Source organism: Ixodes scapularis, unplaced genomic scaffold (assembly GCF_016920785.2).
Source record: "Ixodes scapularis isolate PalLabHiFi unplaced genomic scaffold, ASM1692078v2 PGA_scaffold4__175_contigs__length_147842914, whole genome shotgun sequence".
NCBI classification, from domain to species: Eukaryota; Metazoa; Arthropoda; class Arachnida; order Ixodida; family Ixodidae; genus Ixodes; species Ixodes scapularis.
Window position 1 is genome coordinate 12,312,883 of NW_024609879.1, and position 23,857 is coordinate 12,336,739.

At 44.2% G+C, this 23,857-nt stretch overlaps 1 protein-coding gene across 1 annotated transcript in view; it reads right to left on the reverse strand.

Annotated features, from left to right (window-relative positions):
• LOC115310331 (disintegrin and metalloproteinase domain-containing protein 17-like) overlaps positions 1 to 23,857 on the reverse strand; it is a 260,003-nt gene that overhangs the window by 149,016 nt on the left and 87,130 nt on the right. Inside the window, exons 7-8 of the mRNA XM_040210410.1 lie at positions 22,977 to 23,048; positions 22,700 to 22,839 (exon numbers count right to left, since the gene is read on the reverse strand). Of these exons, the coding sequence (XP_040066344.1) occupies positions 22,700 to 22,839; positions 22,977 to 23,048 (212 nt within the window). The remainder of the gene's footprint in view (positions 1 to 22,699; positions 22,840 to 22,976; positions 23,049 to 23,857) is intronic.

Sequence of the window (23,857 nt, forward strand, 5' to 3'; positions counted from 1 at the left end):
TCTCTTTCTAAAGTTCTTCGTTTCGCCGATGTATGAGGCCGCGCAAACCCTGCACGGAATCTTATATACAACGCCTTGGGCCCTTTCTTTACCAGGGCGATCTTTTGGGCGTGGCATGAGTCGTCCAAGAGTAGACACAGGTTTGTGCGCTAGTTGGATACCCTCTTTCGCAAGCACACGTGCCAGTGCCTCGCTTGTTCCGTTGATGTAGGGAAGGCTGATGCGGGAGGTTGGGCGGAAATTCGCACTTAACTGTTGCTGCACGCGTCGTCGGTTTCGGCCTACACGGCGGGCAACGCGATGGATGAAGCTGCTCGTGTAGCCGTTTTTCTTAAGGTTAGCAATGACAGTTCGTTCCTCCTTTCTTTTGTCCTCTTCTGATGAGCAGATGGTCTTTGCCCTGGTTAAGAGTGGCCTGACCACCGACGCCTTATGATTGGCTGGGTGGTTGGATTGAAACTGGAGGTAGCGTCCAGTGTGCGTCGGTTTTCGGTATAGGTTCAAGATCTTCTTGATACTTCCGCTTAAAAAAAGCCGCCAAAGGACCCTACATCACAAATCCAGGCAAGAATGAACAAAGTTCTAGCGGACATCTTCAAGAAGCACCCTGATTCAAGAAGCCTCCACCTCCGACTTCTCTGTAGGAATGGATCTGCTCCAGGTTTGTATGGTCTTCCGAAGATTCACAAGCCTAGCGTTCCTCTTCGGCCTATTGTAGATTTTACCACCTCGCCACTTCGTGCTCTTTTCAACTATCTTCATCGCACCTTTTCTCCTCTTGTGGGAAATACGACGACCTATGTGCGCAATTCCAGCGATTTCGTAGAGAAGGTTGCACTATTAAAGTTGAGCGCTGAGGACACCATGGTATCGTTCGACGTCATCTCGCTTTTTACAAGTGTTCCTGTTCCCCTGGCAGTCGCCACGGCTAGGAACGCTTTAGAAAAAGACAAAAACCTCAGCGACAGAACGAACCTCAGCGTGGATGAACTGTGCCGCCTCCTTGAGGTCTGCCTCGACAGTACATATTTCTGCTTTAGGGGGGAGTTCTTCAAGCAGACCAGTGGAACCGCGATGGGTGCTTCCATCTCCGTCACCACGGCAACCCTTACAGAAATGTCATATATGACCCAGATATATTTGATATAGGGCCGTATATGGGCATATAAGTAGACATATACGGTCATATATTGCCATACAAGGGCTGAAATCAGGGCAGATATGGTAAGGTGACACCATATATGACGATATATATTGCCAGATAAAGTCATATATGGTGCCAGTGGCTGCCATATATGACAGTATAGGATGCCTGATACTCCTGTAGATGGCGCTATATGGTGCCAGTCAACGTGTAGACGCAGGTAGCACTCCGCGTCGGCCGGTATCGGGACTACGCCGGCCCGCCCATGGTAACAGGATGGCAGCGCCTGGCCATGGGCACCCGGGAGCTACCGGCCCCGGCCGGCGTCGGGGTTTCGTCTTGCTCATTGGCCAGTCCAACCGTAGAAGTTACAGTGACTGGCCGGCATTGGGTTTTTGCTGTCTTTGCTGGCTAGTCTTTCCTTGGAGGTTCCAGTAACTGGCTGGCATCGGTATTATGCTGCCTTTGATGGCCGGTATTTACGGAAATTCAGTAACTGGCCGGCACCGGTATTTTACTGTCTTTGATGGCCAGTATTTACTTGGAAGTTCAGTAACTGGCCGGCATCGGGATTTTCCTGTCTTTGATGGGCAGTATTTACATGGAAGTTCAGTGACCGGCCGGCATAGGCGCTTTGCTGTTTGCAGGCTGGCGAGCCCCGGGAACTTCCGTTTACTGACGGGCATCGTTCTATTTTTTTTGCCTTTTTTTACAATGCAGTCACGTCACTGAGATTCCGACGAACTGCGGCGATTCATATGTAGCGAGTGGAAATGTTTGCGTTGATCAATCCTTCGTAAATGACTGTCGACGCTGGCGAATTTGATCTCACCATGGCAAGGCTGACGTGTTTAATCGCGAAAACGCGAAAAAAAAAAAACAACGCCGTGAGGAAAATTTGCAGTCCAGGATTTGAGAATCTGACCCCCTACGCCACGAAAATGAAATTTTACAACGCCGAACGACACTTTTTTCAGGGAGTTAGTTTAATTAGATGTACTATACTTAAGGTCTGGCGTTATACGCAGGTGTTTGACTCTGATAAAAAATAAAAACGGTATAGCGGAGCCTCGAATCAAAAAAGAAAAAAGACCTGGCATGATTGAGCACGCGCTTTGAGCTACAAAACAATAATAAACATTACTTTCCAGGAACTAGAAAAGTAAGAGATGTGTTTATTGCTTATGACGCTACGAGAGGTACATAAATCTTCTGAGAGGTCATTTTAATGGTGATTTTAATCTAGTGTGAAAATATGCTATTTCAGGCAGGAATTGACTGTTTTATGTGGTAGTTACCATATAAAACGATCATCTAAGAGAAATATTTTAAATCTTCACATAGGCCAAACGGTATCTGTCTCTTTAATAGCTTATGTTATACGACATACCGTACCAGAGGAACGCGAATATAAAAACTTTTTTTCTTTACTCAAAAAAAACGACAAACACCAATGCGTTCTTGATGTACACACTGCTGGGTTTGTGAATGTGACCCCTTGACACTACGAAAAATAAATGTCACAATGCCGAACGATAGCATTTCTGAAAGCTAGTTTAATTATCCGCGCTGTACTTGAATCTCAGGAATAGAAAAAGTGTTTAGGCCTAACCATAAGTAAAACTGCGGAGCGCAACCTGTATAAGTAAGACCTGGCGGAACGCGGGGAATAGCGCTGATCTACCATAACAAAATTAAATACTACTTTCCGGAAGTCAGAAAATTAAGAAACGTGCTTATGAGCTATGAGCTCAACTAAATTACTGCCTTAAAATGGCGGTATTTTTGTTTCAATAGTGGGTGAAGATGGACCGCTTTCATGACAAACTTTGGCTTCATCACTGTGGCAGTTTTATCACTTACATTTTCCCATTTTTCTCTAAATGTACCCATTATTATTAATTGCATTTCTTCGTTGAAAGGGCTTGCGCTGTTTGCCTACTACACTGACCCACCTATTAGCACGGAGGGAGCGAATCATACCGGCAAAACAAGAGGGACAGGGTTTCTGAATTGCATCAATTCAAATGTGGGCTCGCACTTTTTATTTTCACCTTCTGCGTGATTGTTACCCCGAAGAATGGTGCCGACGGAAGCATACACATAGAAAATATTTAAAATATAAAAAACTAATACACAAAGGTGAAAAAAATTTTAAAATAATAAAAACAATTTTAAAATGGTGAGAGAAAAATATAAATAATAAAAAGTAATACAAAAAGATGAGAAAAAATATTTAAAATAAAAACTAATACAAAGAGGTGAGAAAAAATATTTAAAATAATACAAAATATAATATAAAATATTACGAAATAAAATAAAACAAAATACAAAAAGGTGAGAAAAAAATATTAAAAATAATAAGAATGAATACGAACAGCTGAGAAAAAACATTTAAAATTAAAAAACACTGTAAGAAAACAAGTTGAGCTTACCGCGATTCGAACCAACGACCACCAGCTCAGAAAACCAGAGCGTCAACACACTACGCTATCAAATGATCTCCGCTCCTTTTCTAGAAGGTTGCATTTCCGCTGAATTAGTCTCTCATCATTGCAGGCTTAGTTTTGTATTTATTATTTTGCAACATGTTCAGCACTTATTCATAATATTGTCGCAAAATTGACATGCGAAATAATTTATTATTTCTGTGTCTTTTATGAGTTTTATAATGCAGTTTGCTGATCGTTTTATTTCAAACGTGTTGAAGATACGAATACAATGCCATCGAAGCAACGGCCTCTCTTTCGCACGTTTTGCCGGCCGTGTGCGTTTGAATGCCTCTGATCACGGCCGGCTAACGGTCCAATTACCCGATTAGTGGTGATGCGTGGAGTTTGCTTTAGTTTCAAATCTGTCCGACGAAGACGGAAGCGACTGTGGGACCTGGAACTACGTCAAATCTGCTCAACAGCCAAGATCATGGCACAGGATCGAAGTAAGTTCGTGTTTTGTTCGTTTGGGCTAGATTATTTCCTGCGTTCAAAAGGCTTGTTATTGTCTGTAGATTGCTTGCTTTTACGAGTATTACTAATTGTGCGCGGATGGTGTTACGCGAGGCTGTTTTTCTTTTTTCCTCGATGCAGAGGCTGTCTACTCGCTTACCGCTCATTCACACTGGAAGCGGATCCGCGTTCGCAAAGCGGTTGCAAACGCACGCGCACTTGATATTATCGCGTGCGCGTGCAATTGTACTGGATCTTTATGCAACCGCGTTCGCAACCGCTTTGCGAACGCGGATCCGCTGTGAATGAGCGGTTAAGGTCGATCAGTTGCGGCGGAACTCTTTGGGAGACGGATTGGGGGTGGGAGGGGTTGATTTCCTCCCTCCGCCGTATTGTTTACTGATCAGCTAGAATGTCTGGAAGAGCGCGGTGCCCCTCCATCGCCGATGCCACTCTTCGTACTTGCCTGCTGAGAGCTGGACCCGACAAAAACAGCGATTGATTGATCGAGCAAGTCCGTAGCTTTCGCCGCCCCAGTAGTCTGCAGACGCCTTCATCTTCGCAGTTAAAAAATTGCCAAAAATTGGTGCCTCGATGAATTTACCCCGTGGTGATTAATGCATAGCATACCACTTCCGATCGCAAGAATTTGTGCCCGCAAAATAATTTTTGACGCTGGCATTTATTCCTCGCGAAATGTCGAGCTCTAAAGATCATTTGCAGTACGCGTGTTTCATATGATCCAACGTACGTGTAACGAATTTCACACCTCCAGAAACACGCAGGCTGCTTTATATGGTGAAGCATTTTTTCTCTTCCTACTGGTGTTTTTTTTTTTTTTTGAGGCTTTGAAGTATTAATTACAAGCTTCTAGGGAAATGTACATGCATGTCCTCAATTAAGGTAGTGTCTCGCCAGTTTTTGGTATCTATATTAGTCGAATACACAAGAGTTATACGTTCAGCGCGTGTGCTTGTCTTTCTGAGCATCTGGTGTGTGATTGTTTCCCTGCACTGTCACCGTAGAATATGCAAAAATGAATAATGACATTGGCATATTTGTCATGCCAAAGCCTGTCACAATTTTTTCGAACTCTGATCTCCACGAGATCACAATACCATTGTTTCTGTTGTAGTGGCACGGCAGAGTCTATACTTGTTTTGCTCCCGTCTTTGTGAGGGGAACGCTGTAATCCGATTCTACTCAATTATGGTATACTAGATAGCACTATATTTGCAGAGATAGTCTTCGGTTTTTGTAGTTCCACCGAAATATATTTCAGCCTTTAAGTTACTTGTTATTTAGCATGTAAATTTACAAGCTTATCTAGATTCAAGGCAGCGAATATCTTGCTAGCACTCATGCTACGTGTTTGAAGCATATTGCGTTAACACAATTGACCCACCCTTTGATTTTTATTTGTCAGTGCCTCAAGGGAAGCAAGGAAAAGGAGTGGATCCCCGCCCCTGCCCGTTTCTATCTGGATGAGCATCGTACCGGCGTGCGGTTGTGTATCACTACTGCGTGGTGCGCGTTAAAGACCCCAGGCTAGCGGTTGTACCGCGCTGGTTAAACTACTCTACAGCTGAGACAGCAGACGCCCACTGAGGCAAGCTAACTTCTGACTGTATAAACATACACACATTTTTTTTTTTTTTTTTTAGGTGTGGGGTTATGTAGAGAAGCTAGTGGGTTTTTCTATGGGTGGGAAGCTGTTCGAACTAAGACCAGAATGGAAAAAGCACCACCAACTTCCGCCTGGTCCCAAACAGCCACAATAATGAACACGGAATTCAGAAGAATAGTAATACGAAGGACTTACGCAGGCAGCCATACTTTGAGTTCGCAATAATATTTGATTATGATCACAAATATTCCTGCTTTGCTCAAGGTGGCCTAGTTTACACACCATATTGGTGATCTTTAGCGCAGCAGGAATATTTTTTTATCAGAATTAAACGTCATTGTTAACTGAACAAATGAGGCTAGTCCGTCGTGTTTTTATTCTTTTTACTTCTGTGTTCGTTATTTCATTTTTTTTCTCATGATTTAGTCCTTTTGTTTTTGTTTCTTATGTGTTCATTATTTTATTTTTTTTATTTTTATGATGTTTTAGTTAAAGATATGATGCCCTCGTCATTTCCTAGTCCGGGAAACAGTGGTGACCTCGTCGTGTTCAAGGAGCAGTAATAGCCTTTTCATCTTGTATTGCTTCCGCGGCAAACAACGTTGTCTATGTGCATGTGTGACGTGTTTATCACACGGGAAGATTTGGCGACCAAACGGAAAAACAACGCCAGCGAGGAGCGACTGGGGGCTTTGAACATCACACGGTCGAAGAAAGGACTTCAACGACGAGGCTACCAAGCAAGCCCTTGTCAAAACTGCTGTGCTCGACCGGAGAGTTGAATCAGGACTGTGACTCTGTGAGTAGGAATCAACGACTTTGAAACTTTCGTATAGTTTACAGCTTAATTGTTGCCTTCCTTTTGTTTTATTTTAATAGGTGTCTTTGTGCTATTACATTTTAGTCCATTTTGATGTTTGTCCGTGCTATATTAAAGTTTCGTTTCTTATCATTTTTTTCTTGAATGGGGGAAGTACTTGTTTAAAGTTTTGGCGCTTTTATAAATAAAACTTTTTTTGCAAACCATATTCTTCGTCTGCTCCTTCGACAACCAATCACATCAAAGGGCTGTTTACTTTCCGACGTCGAATAATACGTTACAATCTTTCCGAGCTAGCGATCGCCTGCATTCTATATTTGTAGCATACATATTTGTCGGAATGACAGTTTCCGAACCAGACCAATAAGGACTGGTCAGTGGCCTATTCTGTAGATATATCTACGTAAACACGCGTTTGGCAGTGTGGGATAGCAGTAAAATGTATATTATCTGGATATTCATAGAAATGCATTATATGATCCCATGTCTGGACCTGGAAAGTATGGTACCTGCCCCATGGCAATAATTTTCATGTGATGCTAGAAGGAGCATCACATGAAAATTGCTTTTTATGGGGTGGATACCATATTTCCCAGGCCCAAACCCGGGATCATATAAAGCAGTCCATATATCGCATATAAGGAATTGGGCAGATATGGTTATATAAGGAATTGGGCAGATATGGGTATATAAGGAATTGGGCAGATATGGCTTTATCAGTCCAGATATGGCCTGAGTATACATATCTGGCCATATCTGCCCAATTCCTTATATATCCATATCTGTATTTTTTAATATAAGTCCAGATATGACATTTCTGTAAGGGAAACCTCTGCATGGAAGCTATCGAACAGAAGGCACTGCAGTCATTATCTACACCACCCAAGATTTTCTTGCGGTATGTAGATGACTGCTTCTGCGTCCTGGCAAAATCTGAAGAGGACAAATTCCTCGCGCATCTCAACACCATCGAGCCTGCCGTCCAGTTCACTGTGGAGCGCGAAAAGGACGGCACCTTACCTTTCCTGGACGTGCTAGTAAAACGGCAAAAGGAACAGCTAAAATTCTCTGTATACCGAAAACCGACGCACACTGGACGCTACCTCCAGTTTCAATCCAACCACCCAGCCAATCATAAGGCGTCGGTGGTCAGGACACCGTTAACCAGGGCAAAGACCATCTGCTCATCAGAAGAGGACAAAAGAAAGGAGGAACGAACCGTCATTGCTGACCTTAAGAAAAACGGCTACACGAGCAGCTTCATCCATCGCGTTGCCCGCCGTGTAGGCCGAAACCAACGACACGTGCAGCAACAGTTAAGTGCGAATTTCCGCCCAACCTCCCGCATCAGCGTTCCCTACATCAACGGAACAAGCGAGGCACTGGCACGTGTGCTTGCGAAAGAGGGTATCCAACTAGCGCACAAACCTGTGTCTACTCTTGGACGACTCATGCCACGCCCAAAAGATCGCCCTGGTAAAGAAAGGGCCCAAGGCTTTGTATATAAGATTCCGTGCGAGGTTTGCGCGGCCTCATACATCGGCGGAACGAAGAACTTTAGAGAGAGAATCCGTCAACATAAAAACGACGTGCGCAAGTTCGATCACGAGCGTAGCGCGGTCGCTGAGCACTGCGACGTCAAGGACCATCGCATTGACTTCGACAACGCATGCATCGTTGACGTTGAGACAAATCCTCGAAAAAGACTGTTCCCTGAATCATGGCACATTCAAACAACGCCACAGAACATCAACAGATCTCTAGGGGCTTTACCATCCGCCTATGTGAATGGGCTTCGTCACATTATTGAAAAAGGCAGAGCCGTAGAAGAAGAAGACCAGACACACGCCATAGATGAAAAAGAAAAGGACACACGCCGTAGAAGAAAAAGAAAAGGACACTGCTCCTCAACGGCCATAGCCGTAGTCGCCCCTGAAGAAGAGGCCGAATTGGCCTTGAAACGTTGGGTCCCTACAGAAGGGCTTGGTTGGTGTTTGAATTTTTTTAATATTAATTACTCCCAACCAGACAGATCTCTGTCAAATGTTTACTTTTAAATGTTTTGATAGGGCATTTGAGTTTAGCCATTCCATTAATATATTTATATCTTCTTAGAAGACATAAATTTCCTCATCATAATTATCGCACGGTAAAGCTAACACGGTACCATTGACATACTCATATATCTTAGACTGGAATGGCAAAATTCCTAAATCATTTACGTGAATAATAAATAATGTGGGCCTCATAGTGCTTCCCGATGTACACCGCGCTCCACCTTATCTGTACTGCTTAGATTATTCATTTTTTTACCTACTCGCAACCTATCCTTAAAATAGTCCTAAAAACTTATAGGACGGGCCTCTGAAGCCTAATTTATCAAGCTTATCTTGCATTAGAAAATGGTAAATATTATCGGAAGCCTTCAATAGTGTATAAACAGTGCTAGCGCAATCTTATTGTTGTGCAGTGATTCGCTAACGTAAGCTGAATAACTTTGTATTAGTGTAATAGTACTTTCTTGTTCTCGGAACCCATATTGGTTATTATTTAATGAAGGATATACGCCCCAGAAGCTAGTCAACGTAATTTGTACTCATTTCTTAATATGAGTTAAGACAGGTAGAATAGCAATTGTTCTGTAGCGTTCCAAATTGCTGATAATTTATATTTTTATAGGAAGGATTTATAAAGCTTCCACTTGGGTTTGGCGTAGTTGGTTGTACATTGATAGACGTGCTGCGCTGCTAAGTTCTACAGAACAAACGCGTGACGAAAAATTGAAAGGAAAAGGATGATTTACTTGGAGAAGAGAAGAAACACAACGAACACGAATGGGCGCAGACTAACAACTGTTTATTCTTTTCTTTTTTCTCCTTTTCAATGCATGAGCTTCCCCATGCGAGAGTTTGGAAAAGAACGAAAGCTATGAAATAATGATAAATGTGTTCATGAAGATGTGTGGACTTCCGATTTTTGTGGTGGTTTCCCCTTTTCTGATAAACGTTCGGTTTTTGTGGTGTGAGAGGGGACCTTGAAGCTGGTGCTTGTGTCCACCTCGTTATTCTGTGTAGTGTCTCAGCAGTTCAATTTCCTCTTCGTTCAGTGCAATGGATGGAACACTGACACACGTGCCGTGCATCCCTGATGGCATGTGGAAGGCTTCTATGATTTCGCGCTTGTTTCTATTTTTCGTACAGTCCATGACTGATGTATTTCAAAATAGCGGTTCGCTGCTGCATCTTGAGCAATGCGCTGCTAAGATGCCAGGTGATTGCAATTGCCCACATGGATATATTTGCGTTCTCTAAGTCTGTCATTTAACCCTCTCCCAGTCTGCCCGATGTATGAGTTTCCGCACGTCGATGGTATTTTGTAGACGACCCCTTCTACGCATTCTACGAACTTGCTTCTGTGCTTTACCCGACACGACGATTGACCCGATGTGTCGCCTTCCTCTTTGTTAACCTTTTTGCACAGCCTTTTAGCTTAAAGGGGGCGGATAGGGTCACTTTGACCACGTGCGTTTCGGCGATCTTTTTCAGTCGGTGCGAAAATTTATAAATGTATGGTTTCACTACCAGTGGTATTTTGACCGGGTCTTTTTCCTCGGTTTTATGATTGCCTCTTGGTGTCAATATGCATTTTTCTATCCCAGCGACTAGCAGGAGTTCTGGGTAGCCGCTTGCTTGTAGTCGGATGATTTGCCTTTGTAGGCCTTCTGACATTCTGTTGTGACGAAATTTCTTTATGGCCTGCCATACGCACCCAGAGTCGACGCTCCTCTTCCCCAACTTAGTGTGCCCCGAGTCGTACGGCAGAATGCCTTTTGCCCCTCTAGTCTTGTACATCCAGCATGTATGCTTTTTCCAAATGCCATTTCGATCTCTAAGAATTGCAGCCTGCGTGTCTCCGGTGGTTAAAATGTGAATTCTAGGCCTCTGTGCACTTTCTTGAACTTCTGCTTGACCTTTTCGCACACGAGGTCTGTCATTTTGTTCATTGGGAAACATACCAGAAAATCGTCCACCTGTCTAAAGCACGTTGTAACTCCGATCTTCTGGAAAAAGGGCACTAGATCTCTGTCGCCTCTTGCAACGAATATGTCGCATAAGGCTGGTGCTATGCACGTACCTATGCAAATGCACTATTTTTGCGTGTAAACACTTCCTTCATAAATGACGTGCAGGGAGCTTAAGTATGTGCGGGGAGGTAGAGGAAATCTGATGTGCTGATCCCACTCTGCTTTTAGACGTCCATGCACTCTTCCACTGCCTCTAAGGCTCCTTGCTGTGGCACATTGTGCAAAAATGTTCCAAAAGCCGGGTGAATTCATGATTGAAAAGGTTTACTCCGACTTAACATAACAAATTAATAACAAAAGGTACAGACGTTTCGCCACCTATGCAGGTGGCATCTTCAGTATACGTATGGTGGCATCTTCAGGTGGCATCTTCAGTATACGTACACTGAAGATGCCATCTGCATAGGTGGCGAAACGTTTGTACCTTTTGTTATTAATTTGTTATGTTAAGTCGGAGTAAACCTTTTCAATCGTGGCACGTTGTAGAACATGCCTTTGACATCTTGATGGGTTGTGTTCCATTCAGGAATTCCACCACCTCATCTGAGTTGCGTACCAGGAACGGATCATCAATTTCTAGAAGTGACAAGAGTTTCTGTAGTTCTCTTGCAATCACGTGCTGCCATGTGCCTTTGTCTTCTACTATTACCCGGAATGGACTGCCTTCTTAGTGCGTTTTGACTGCAAAGAATGGGTTTAGGCATAGCTGACGGCTGCCCTTTACTTTCTTAGCTATCTTGGTGATGCCTAGTTCTTCACACTGTCTAGCCATTTGTACTCTGGCTTTTTTCATACACCTTTCGTTGATGTCTTTTCGTTCCTCGAAGTTTTTTAGCATGGATTCTTTGGCTTTGTTTTTGTACATTTCCTGTTCTAAGATGACGAACTGTCCTGTCCTGTCAGCTGGCAGGAGGCTGCAGTTGTTTCTTCTAATCTAACGTACCGTGTGGTTGGTGTTCACGCCTGGTTGCCTGGCTGTTTTTAATTTGTTGGAAACTGCTCTGATGCCGGCAGCTATGCACGCGTTTCTATCTTCTTCGGAAACCTTCCTTGCAACGTCATGCACCACACCGATCAGGTCAACAGTTTTGGCCTTAGGCTCTGCTGCATGTTTAGAGTCCTTTTTATAATGTTTTCGAGACGTTGTCTGGGATAATTAGATCGGTCATGTTGACGAACCTATCTTTTTCGTCCTTCATTCTCTTTTTCGTTTTCGGCATGTTGTTTATACGTGCAGTCCACTGTCTGTCGCCCTGCCTCTCCGCTATATCGATGAAGTAGTTGTGCATCAGCTTGGCTCGGGTTGGTGATAAAAAGGCTTCGCAAATGTTCCTGATGTTGGGCCTTCAACTCTCGGAGCGTAGTATTTTGCAGCAGCGCCTTGCTGTGGCCTCCCGCGGTGCCATCCTTCCGAATAGGAAAATCAAGACAGGTGCTGACAAGCCGTGTGTGAAGGCGTACGTCAGAATGCGTGCCCTGCATCTTGCATCAGCAATGAATACGATGAAGTGATGTATGCGAGCAAGAGGCGGTGATGGGAGAACATGAAAGCCCGATGCTTTCACACGTTTGATCACGCGTTTGTTCTGTAGAACTTCGCAGCGCAGCACGTCTGTCAATCGAAGGATTTATAATCGAGATATTTATGTTCTTGGAAATACTTCCGGTATACAACATCCCATTAGTGTTTCGCTGTGTCTAAAGGTACGTCGGACGTACCCGGAACGAGGAGTCTAAAGGTACGTCGGACGTATTCAGAACGAGAAGAATAAAGGTACGTCGGACGTACCCGGAGATGCGTCGGACGTAGCCACGATGGGGAAGGGTCGTATCACAGCGGTCCATAACGTGCATTACTGAGACGCGCCTGGCATTTTTCATTCCATCTTTATTCCTCATTGCTACCGCAATTAGTCCCTTTTAAGCACTTTTTTTCTTTTCACACCCACCGTGTTAAAGGAGGGGAGGGGAGTGCGAGTGTTTACATTCGTGGAATGCTCCGAAATTACAATATTTGTGCAAAAAATATCAATTGATTATAAGAAATTCATCAGATGAATGCCAGAGAATAAATACAACCAACCCCGGAGAGAATCCGCCTGCTCGATATCAATTCTCACCCCGCACCACGGTAAAAGTTGCTCTCACTACGACTCGGCGAGTCCTCGGTGGCCCCGTCCAGTTAGCTCTATACAAACTCACGGATTTTCTTCTCAAGTTCCGGATGTCAACTTTTGCATTAATGCGCGGTCTGGTACACTTTTCACGGGTCGCGGCGCCCTTGAATGCATACTCCCGCTGTCTTCTCCACCGTATAACAAGGTATTGCAGAAGTTCTGCAGTGCCGTGGTTCCCGCTGTCGTTTTGCGTACGTGATCACCGTTTGCTCTAACTTCACTGTGCGCAAAGTCCCTTTCGCACGCATGGTGAACTATAAAGTTCTGAACTCCTGAACAAATGGCCTGAAGTTCGCAAAGAGACAAAAGAAGGAGGCGCGCTTGCGAGTAAGACGACGGAGTCGAACAAACGACGACGAAACAAAAACAGAGAACACAATGACTTAGTTGTGTTCTTATTCTAACGCGCCTGCTCGGTAGCGCAAGAGCCGTTATGTGCCGCCCTTTACCAACTGATGACGAAGCCGAGTGCTGGAGACCCAAAAGGTGGTGTGCTGCCGGCACGTAAAGGTGGACACAAAACTAAAAGTGTGGATAAATCGTGCAAAGATAAGGTGAAGAGAAACAAGCGACGATTCAGACGCTCAGCCTTAATGGTGAGCAGATTTTGCATGTCTCCGAACCTTAATTTTGTAATGCGAGGCCGAGATTCCGAGACATTCGGGCTAGTTTCAAAACTTGCCACCAAGCCGCGCTCAAAGACCGACCTGCAGAATATTTTTCAACCAGGGAAAAAGTTTCCCTCGCGACACTTCCCATTTCCTTCTCTCCCACTCTTAACTTGACGGCGAGGGTACTCCTTTTGTTGCTGCATCTCGGGGCCGGAGAAGCCAAGCTATGCGCAAAATGGGCGATTTGCGGCGGGGGGCAAAGCGACCCGTTTCCTTCGGCGATACCAGAGAAGCACCCGAATCCCAACTCTTACTTTCGCAGCGTTTCAGAGCCTAGTCTCTCGGTCTTGTCTCTGAATTTTTGTTTTGTTTTGGAATAAGCATATTTATAGGCTGCTTGGCTACTCCGAGCATTTGATTACTTCTGCCGTCCATGTACATTGACCCAAGGCCATGTGAGGTTGGGCATAAGCCAAGAGCCATCGTTTAGAAACCGTGGAGTTTGAAAGAAGTACCGTATTATTCGTACTATAGTCCGCACCCGGTGTCTAGTCCGCAGGGAAATATTTTGCGTCAAAAATAAAAGTATTTGCTTACCCTATTGAAAAAACCAGCACAAGCTGGTCCCACCATCTCAGCTTCATGCTGGGTCATTGCTCCAGCATGCCCAGCTTGCCATGCTGGTCCCAGCACAAGCTGGTCCCAGCATCCCAGCTTCATGCTGGTCCCAGCATCCGAGCTTCATGCTGGGTTATTGCTCCAGCATGCCTAGCTTGCCGTGCTGGTCGAGCTGGTTGGATGCTGGGTCGCGCTGGGTGAATGCTGGGCAAATGCTGGGCCATGCTGGTTGAACTGCCCATGCTGGTTAGTCTGGTGCACTTCCCCACCAATTTAACCAGTTTAAATTAATACACAGGATAAACAAGCCAAACGCTCCAGAAAAACCAGCTCGGCATCTAATTTATTATTTTCGTATTCGCGGTCTGCTCACATGAGCTCAGATGCTACACATCCACTGTGCTGACACAGTACTAACCGGCGGGCAGATAGCAGTTCTCGGTGCAAAACAAACAATGCTATTCAAACTAGATTGCTTATCTCAACACGGAAAATACTAGACACACTCCAAAAACGAGCAATAACAATAAAAAAATACTACACGGATGAGAGAAGCGAACCTGGATCCCGCCCGTAATGGGGGCGAAGCATCCTCTTGCGTAGTCGGCAGAGGCGAGGAAATCCGTGTTGGCTTGGATGGCATTGGCGATACTCCTCGGCACCACCGTCATTCACGAGCACACAGATGTTCGAAGACACGAAACGACGCCTCAGTCGGGGCATCCGACTTCTTCCCGCCCTGAACGGACTGCCGCTGGCTGCCTCCTTAAATCCCGCTTCGCTTGCACCGCCGCTCAAGTAGTCGTCAAACAAGGCGCACACAGCCGTCCCTTCGAAAATGTGCCCAAGATAGCCAAACGTGTCTCAAATTCTCCTCTCCTACCACTCACTCTCTCTCTTTTCTCGCACACATAGGAAGCTCGCAGCGTGCGTGAAGCGCCTGGTCGTCCACCAAAAACGAGAGGGCAAAGAACAGGACGTGGCATCGTCCCCACCCCAGCCGACCTTGGCGCGCCCGCTCCCGGCAATGCCAGTTCGACAAGCTCTCGCCGACCTTGGCGTGCGCGCTCCCAGAAAGACCAGCTTGAACCAGCTTGGGCCAGATTTAGAACCAGCTTGAACCAGCACGACCAGCTTGAACCAGCTCAAGTACCAGCTTGCCCGTCTGCAGTGCCAGCTCGAACCAGCTTGAACCAGCTTGCCAAGCTTGAACCAGCTTCAGTGCAAGCTCGAACCAGCTTGCCCAGCTGCAGTACCAGCTCGAACCAGCTTGAGCCAGCTTGAACCAGCTTGAACCAGCTTGAACCGGCTTGAACCAGCTTGATTATTACCTAGACCAGCTCGAACCAGCTCGAACCCGCTCGAACCAGCTCGAACCAGCTCGAACCATCTTAAAAACCAGCTAAACCAGCTTGCCCAGCTAGATATCTTTGCTAGTTTTTCCAATAGGGTAGATATTCCGCACCCGGTACATAATCGGCACCCAGTGCGAAGCCCGCACTTAGCACATAGTCCGAACGTAAAAAGCATCATAGAAAGCAGATCTTCACAAATGCCTATAGGATTAGCTCACCATGAAGCTTCATCATACATACGTGAATCAACATTAGTATAGTCTGTTACTCATAATATCTTTCACGATTGTCACAGTGAAGGATCTAGAAAAAAAAAGCATTTTATAGTCCGCACATGCAGGTAGTCCGCATCGGCTGAATTTTCTACTTTTAAGCATGCATAGTCCGCGGCTATAGTCCGGAAAATACTATAGATACTACAGAATGTATTAGGCTTCCCTATAGCAAATCTGGCCTTTTCGCTAGACCCCGGGTACTTGAAGAAGAGGCGGCGTGTCTTACAAGGAGTGTTTACGGGACGTGAACTTGTGCCAGCGTGCGTACTTGAACATGTCCGGTGCTTCTACCCCGACCCACCCGGTGTTGTTGCCTATATGGGACACACGTTGGAATGAACAGTGCTGGGGGCTGCCAAACTGCAGTTTTTATTCTGAAATTTGACTGAAAAATAAAAAATTAGGATCTGCGAAAATCCATAATACGAAGCAGAGCCTTTTTTCGGTTCCTTGCACTATTGTTTTGCGTATTGTGATCCTACTAGTGACTAGTGCCGCGTTTAGACGTTTTACTGCACGTGGCCACACCGGTGACTAGAGCTCCACCGTTCCGTAAGCAAAAGCTTAAAGTACAAGATCACCCCGTCAAATTTTAGGAGTGTCCTTACAATATACAGTTAATTTTTTTCAACTTAATATCTCTTCTCGAAATGGTTAATCACTCTAGTACAGTCGGGGCGACTGTACTAGAGTCTTGAGCTTTCAAGGCGAAAGATGGCAAAAGCACTTTCCAATACTAATTATTTTACACTACCGATTCCTTTCTTAAAAATCGCTAAAATTTAATTATATCACATTACAAATTACTGATTACTAAAATTATGGGCATTATCTTCATATTACATTTCATTTTTGCAGGTGCAGCTTGCTTGTCGATAATGAAATATTAGACTGCTGTTGCAAAGAGTGCAATGTAGGCGTAATATAATATATTACTGTCATGCCGCCACCTTGTTCAGGAAGCCACCGATGACAACGAGGTTTTACGATGCGCTGGTAACTCCAAAGTATCTGAGTGAGTGGTGTCGCCATGCTGTACTACAGCGCAACATATGAGATGAGACGATAACCGTGCTCTCGCAAAGGTGGTTTTTAATGAAGGAGATGAAGATAATCTTTTTTTTTCAATTCTCTACTTTTGCTTCTAAGTTGTAGCACAGCAAGAGCTACTCAAGTCTATTGTAATGTATCATTGATATCCGATAGGCTGAGGTGGCGTAAACTGTGCATCCTAAAATGCTTTGGCGGAATCGTTGGTTCTTCGGATGACGCGTGAGGTGCGAGCTAACCTAACCCATACCTACAGCCAAGCATAAAGGCTCCGAGCAATAATTGGAATGCGACAGAAGGACTTCGACTTTCCGGACTGCCATGAGTGTATCTGTGATGGCTTTTCTAATAAGGGTGAAGACACGCAACTACGCACACCGAATATTTCGAGCACCTAAATATCCTAGACCCTTCACACTGCTTGATGTAGCCTAAAACAAACCATTGTACACATTTGTTCCACCTGCGTCACAGAATGACGTCGCACGCCGGTGTCAACCATGCTGGTGGTTGAGACGACCACGGTCTGCAGCGGAGCTATGGTAGACGGTTGTGCTTTTGGCTGCAGCAAGCGCTCGCGCAAACAAAAAAGACGCGGAAACTACACGGCCGGCTTGTACTGTACCCCGGCGATCGCGACATTGGCTAGAACTGCGACGGAGATGCTGTCATGAAAAAACAAGGCACGAATGACAGAGCCGGCTCAGGGCTGACGTCGATGCGGCCGCTCATTATTGAGCTTGCGGGACGCATGTATTTGTTAGCGGTGTGTGACACACTCTTATAACGTATTTGTGTACACTGTCAGCGCCAATACAACATCGACGCGCTCAATTTAGTGGCCCCACTGATGACTTTCCTCTACATTAAAAGTTTGTATGGTAGAGGAAAACAGTCTAGCGTTGCGTTGTTGAGCAGTGCTTCGCAAACTTGGAACTCCGAAAATGTGGTTATGGTTGAGTAGGAACTAACTTCCTAAAGAACATAGCTTCACCATTCGAAATAACATTCAATCGCGGCTCCTTCACCCAGCCGATCGTCAAGTGGCTGTGTGTGTTTAAGTGTTTCCGTGCAATAAAGCTTCGTTTTCGGACAATCAATCAACCAACCGGTCGTGTGTTTTTGTGACGTGCGCTCCAAAGGCAAGCGCGCTGCTCTCGCAGCGTTCTCGAGTTGCGTGTTGTAACGCTGGCGCTCTTGTTACAGGGAACTAGAACAAAGGGTTAGTGGAAAAGGTGTCGGCGGCGCCCCATCGGAAGCGTGAATCCAGTAGTTTAATCTGTCGCGAGTGGCGCGGTTGTCGAAATCCGGAGGACATGGCTACTGTAACATGGGATATGGCGTCGCGTACGTTCTCAGATGGTTTCTGTGGTGTCTATGGTCGTTTTCGCAATTTGTTTTCGTCAATGTCAAATGCTTGGCATTGTGGTTACAAAGGTTCCAGTCTTCTCGCTAAGCAATGAAAACGAAGAGAAAGAAAACGGATGCGCACGCTACGCGCCAGCATGCAAGACTGGTTACCCCAGTTTTCACAACATTGTGGAAGTAAGCTTTAAACAATATTTCACAGTCGTGAACTCCCATAAAGAATACACAGGCCACACTACTGAACCGCAAAGACAAAAAACAGCTACGCTTGGCGCGACTTTCGTTACCAGGAGTGCTCCGGAATCGAGCAGCAGCGCTACCTGGTAGGTTCTACACGAAGCGCCTCACCTGGAGGCCGGTTATTTTTCCACTACTCCTATTCTAGTTCACTGTACTCTAGTGTCGTGGGCTCAAAATGGCCTCTCCCGTCTGAGTCCACCTTTGGAGAGCGATAACTGAATAAATACTGAGCCGCTTCAAAAGCCCTCGGGCATATGCGTAAAAAAAATAATTATATACTGCTGAGTGTCGCCATTGATAGCACGATTGACGGCGCGAATGCCCAAATTTCTATCAAACGCCCCCTTTTTGACTGATCTTGACGTCTGAGGCAACTTCTGGAGAGCGATAACTAAATAAACTCTAGGCCGCTTCACAAGCACTCGGGCAAAGGCGTCATAAACCAAGAGAACATTAATTATAATGAATTATAGACTGCTGAGTGTCGCCATTGATGGTACAATTGACGCCGTGTATGCCCAAATATGTGTCAAACGCCCCCTTTTTGACTGATCTTGACGTCTGAGGCAACCTTTCGAGAGCGATAACTAAATAAATTCTGGGCCGGTTCACAAGCAATCGGGCAAAGGCGTCATAGACCTAGAGGATATTCATTATAATGAATTATAGACTGCTGATTGTCGCCATTGATGGTCCAATTCAAGGCGCGCATGCCAAAATTTGTGGGAAACGCCCCCTTTTTGGCTTATTTTGACGTCTGAGTCAACGCTTAAAGAGCGATAACTAAATAAACTCTTGGCCATTTCAAAAGCACTTGGGCAAAGTCGTCATAAACCTAGAGGAGATTCATTATAATGCATTAGAAACTGCTGAGTTTCGCCATTGATGATCCAATTGAGGGCGCGTATGCCCAAATTTTTGGGACGCCCCCTTTTTAGCTGATTTTGACGTCTGAGGCAACTTTTTGAGAGCGATAACTAAATAAATTGTGGGCCGCTTCGAAATCACTCGGACTTATGCGTCATAGACCTAGAGGACATTCATTATAACAAAATATAGTCTGCTAAATGTCGCAATTGACAGTACAATTGACGGCGCGTATGTCTAAATGTGTGAGAAACGCCCCCTTTCTGACTGATTTTGACGTCTGAGGCAACCTTTGGAGAGCGATACCTAAATGAATTCTGGGCCGCTTCAAAAGCACTCGTACATATGCGTCATTGACCTAGAGGAGATTCATTCTAATGAATTCTAGACTGCGACTGCCGACTGTCGCCAGTAATGGTATAATTGACGGCGCGTATGCTCAAATTTCTGGGACTCGCCCTGTTTTTGCCTGATGTTGACGTCTGAGGTTGTGATGATTTAAGGAATACTGGACCGCTTCAAAATCTCTCGGGCGTACGCGTAGCAAATCTGCATAAGATTGGTTAATTAACAGTAACAGCGTGCTCAATGTCGCCACGAGTGATACTCTTCATGTCGCGTTTGCCAGGATGTCTGGACCACGCACACTCATTTTGGCATTTTTAGCTTTAATACCATCCTTGAAGTATAATAGCTCGAGAAATGGAATGCTGGCACTTTTTAAAGGATAGTTCGGATGAAAAAACGTTTTGTTTCCTTAATTATTCAGCACTTTAAGCATAATGTATTCGTGCTAATTACGCTATGAGAACAAAAAAAAAACTGCATTTAGGGTTTGTGTTTATAATTTAAGAAAATATTCAGTGTAGTTGCCGTTTAGGTATACATTACATATGTTGCTAAGATGTATTTAGGAACTCAAGAATGTCAGTGAATTATCGAGTTTCCTCACCAACTGTGGCTTCTTTTTGATATCTAAAGTCCCGGGGAACCACTTTAAAATTAAGTAATTTGAAAATAAAAAAAAGTGTTTCCATATAGCTAGACACATTGGCTATATATATAGCAAAATGCAACTAAATTGGTGGTGTGGTTCTCTTGGGGTTTGCATTGAATGTTGAAAAGACGTACGATTTTTCTGCGGTTCGCCATAGGAACCAATGAGTAAAACTTTGATTGCATTTCGGCGAGACTTAATATAAACCTACGGCCACAACATTTTTCGTGCAGGCTGAGGGCAACGTAATAAAAAGTGAAACAAAAGTGTAAAGCGATTGAGTGATTAGTTTTTTGTTTTTTTTTTCTATAAAAAAGATCGCTTTGGTCCATTGAGTTACGGGCGCCGGCGCGACGGCGGCCGATAGATGGCGTGTGTAGTGGCGGCGCGCGCCTGTATGGGAACCTTGGGGTTGCTGAAGTTGAGTTCAGCACTGCGTTTGTGTTACTTCTTTTCGTCTGGTTCTCGTCTTTTCGCGCTGTTTTTAATTCCGAAGTTTAATTTCTTGTACAGATTAGGGCTGCTTACAATATGTTCAACGTATCTTTAAACTTTACGTTCTGGGCACGTACGATGTACATTTAGACTCGTCGTTCCGGCTAAGTCCGACGTACCTTTAGACTCCTCGTTCCGGCCGGGTACATCCGACGTACATTTAGACACAGCGTTAATGTTTTTTTGTAAGATCAGCTTCGGTCTATGAAAGTTATGTTTGAACATCGGTTTCTAAAGTTTTCAAGCCCTGTTGGCTTAGTTATTGACACAAAGATTATAATTCGGAAGGGTCATCTCCTTTTATACAAGGCAAATACATTCAATTATTGTATTTGGCATGCAGAGTGACAGAAATGTGACTAACCGTTGAAATTTCATAATTTCTATCTGTTTTAATTGGAAGCAGTCACCCAACGAATGATACAGCAACGGCCCGCATCATACGTTGGGAAAACAAGAAACTTCCCGGAGCGCCTACCCCAGCATCAATATTACGTAAAAAAGAAAGATGTGCAGGGTAATGCGCTGCCAAAACACGTTGCGAAGACAGGTCAGGCTATTGCATTCGAAAACAGCCATACTTGTGACACACACAAAAAAGATAGCGAAGACACCTGCTCTCAGAGCCTCGGCACCTTCAAAACACCAACGAAAACATCAACCAATCAGCTAGGACACTTCCAAGCGCCTACATGTTCGGTTTACGATGTGCCATGCATGGTGCATCGAGCTGTACGTCGTCAGCAACAAACACGAGGAAACAAGAACCCCTTCAAGAGAACAATGGGCTCTACGAAATACGTCGACATTGACAAAAACACTCACCTGTGATCAAGGGGCCGAGCTGACCTCAAAACGTCAGTATGTTTATTTCCTTATTATTTGTGGTTAGTACCTTGCTCTTCACAATTTTACCATTAAGAATTGGGTATGTTTCTAGTTTAGACTGTATCACCATGTTGTGATTTTGAATCATCTTAACGCTTGAGGCACTTTTAGAATTTATTATTTGGAAGTTTCGTAGTCAACTACCCAGTTTCAACAATCGGTCGCGCTAAATATGGCTTTGACGTTATTGCACGTTGATCAATAGAATTTTAGAATATCGTTTTTCCGCAACAAACCAAAACCCAAGAATCTCGCGCTTGTAACATGCAATGATACAAAGATGTAGTCCCCGCTATCGATTGACACAAGAAATACAGTACCATATAAAATGCGGTTTGGTTCTGAATAAAAGTTTATATTTGTTTGATATCAAAATGCGACACGGCGGCCGACCAGTAATGTTATATACGAGCGGTCCTGTGCCGACCTTCGCCGAGAGGAGTTTACACGTCGTGTGCAGCAACCTGCCGGTGATCGTTACTCTTATTGGTGGGGTGTTTAAACACTGTCTGGAACGTTTATTGCTTTCACGTAGGAAAGATACGTGGTTCTGTATCGAAAAATTGCAATGTCCGAGGACGCGTCAAACGATGCTCACAACTCGGCCACGGTTCTGAGAGCCACTTCTTCATGCCTCGAGACGGCGACGGAAATGCGTTTTAACGCAAATTTCAGCAAACAAGTTTTTTTTTTCTTTCAAAACAAAGCGTGGGCATCAAAAAAAAAAAAAAAAACGAAAACAGGTTTTTGGCACGGTGGATGCAGTGGCGACGATGCTATTTCCTTCTGTACACAAACCTTATATAGGGTTGTGCTATGCTAAAACTCCCTACTATTTTAGTGTCAACCTCATGGCCGTTGTTCTTATTGTGCGCTTCTTTTGATTGTACTCATTTTACTTAAGCTTGCCTGAAGGGAGACGCGTAGCTAGTCCTGTATTTTGTCGTATATATTAATTTCTAAAATTAGCATTACAATATATAATGTGTTTTATGTAGATCCATCTAACTTTAAATGAACATCTCTAGGGACTTTCAAAGATATATTTACTAAATCTATTAAGAGGTCCATATTTTCGAACCTTGCGCTATTTCATCGCATGTTTTATTGTTTATTTTTGAACAATTTTCATGCTTACCCTGTCACAGCAACCGTAATATCTGCGGGACTTCTTCCGTACTTTTGAAGAAGGTGCTGATAGGTTTCGTTTGCGGCTGCATAGGTTCTGTTGGCCACAAGCCAGCCAATTTCCGTTTCCACAAATGTTTTCGCAAAACCCTAGAGAGAGAGAAACACATATTAAAGTGTTTAGTGACCGTGCGCAGACGAATGCTTTTCAATATATTCTATTACTTTTCACGCTTACGGCTGGGGCAAGAAATCAGCAAAAACAATATTGTGAAAGCGACACCTACCTGTTCCTTTTGCACGGAGGTGAGCAGAAACTGAGTTTTTGGAACTGACGTGTCCTCATAGCGCATGTTGACCTAGTTGATAATAAACGATAATGATTACAACAAACCAGCATACATTAAGCCCGATACATATTTATACATTTTTTTGCCCCTTCATTTTAAAGTAGTGTAACATCCGAGATCAAGGATTCTAGAGGCGTCAATTTCGAGTTACAAGTCGCCTTGAGCCAGGCTAAAAAAACAACATGCACCACTACTTACTTCATTAAATGGGTTGCAAATTTTCCAAGAATAATGTTAGTTCATTGCCGTGAAATATAAATTTAGGGCATGGTTTGTTGCAATATTAATGTTTGTATTGACTATATATTAAACTGAGGGGTAGGGTAATCTTTAAAAAGTAGTGGCTTGCCAAGTAGCGGCTAATATTACCTTCAATATCGGGCGCAGACAAAATTGCAAAAGCTTGGCAAATAAAAAAAGAACTAAAGATATGGGACTATGGGAAAATGATCTCTAATTTGCGGGATTTATACTTGGAAGAGAGGCAACAGAAAAGTCACTACATCGTTTGTTTCTAAATATATTCTTAGAGGCAGTCTGGTACGAAATTGCCTTCGAATATTGAAAGAAGCTGCAGATTCCTCGCCCTCTTGTCTGTTTCAGTTAGAAATTACATTTAAAACCATTTCAAAGGAACTGCTATACAACCTACGTTTCCCGAAGTCTTTGAATATATATTACCGTAGGAAGTGTAGAACTGGTTCTTAATATTGCGATAAAATCATCCATTCCACTTCCATTCGGTAGATCTGAAACTTCTGAACTACCGAATAGATGGTGTCTTCAATGCTGGGCATATCACTCTGGTTCCCTCCTTT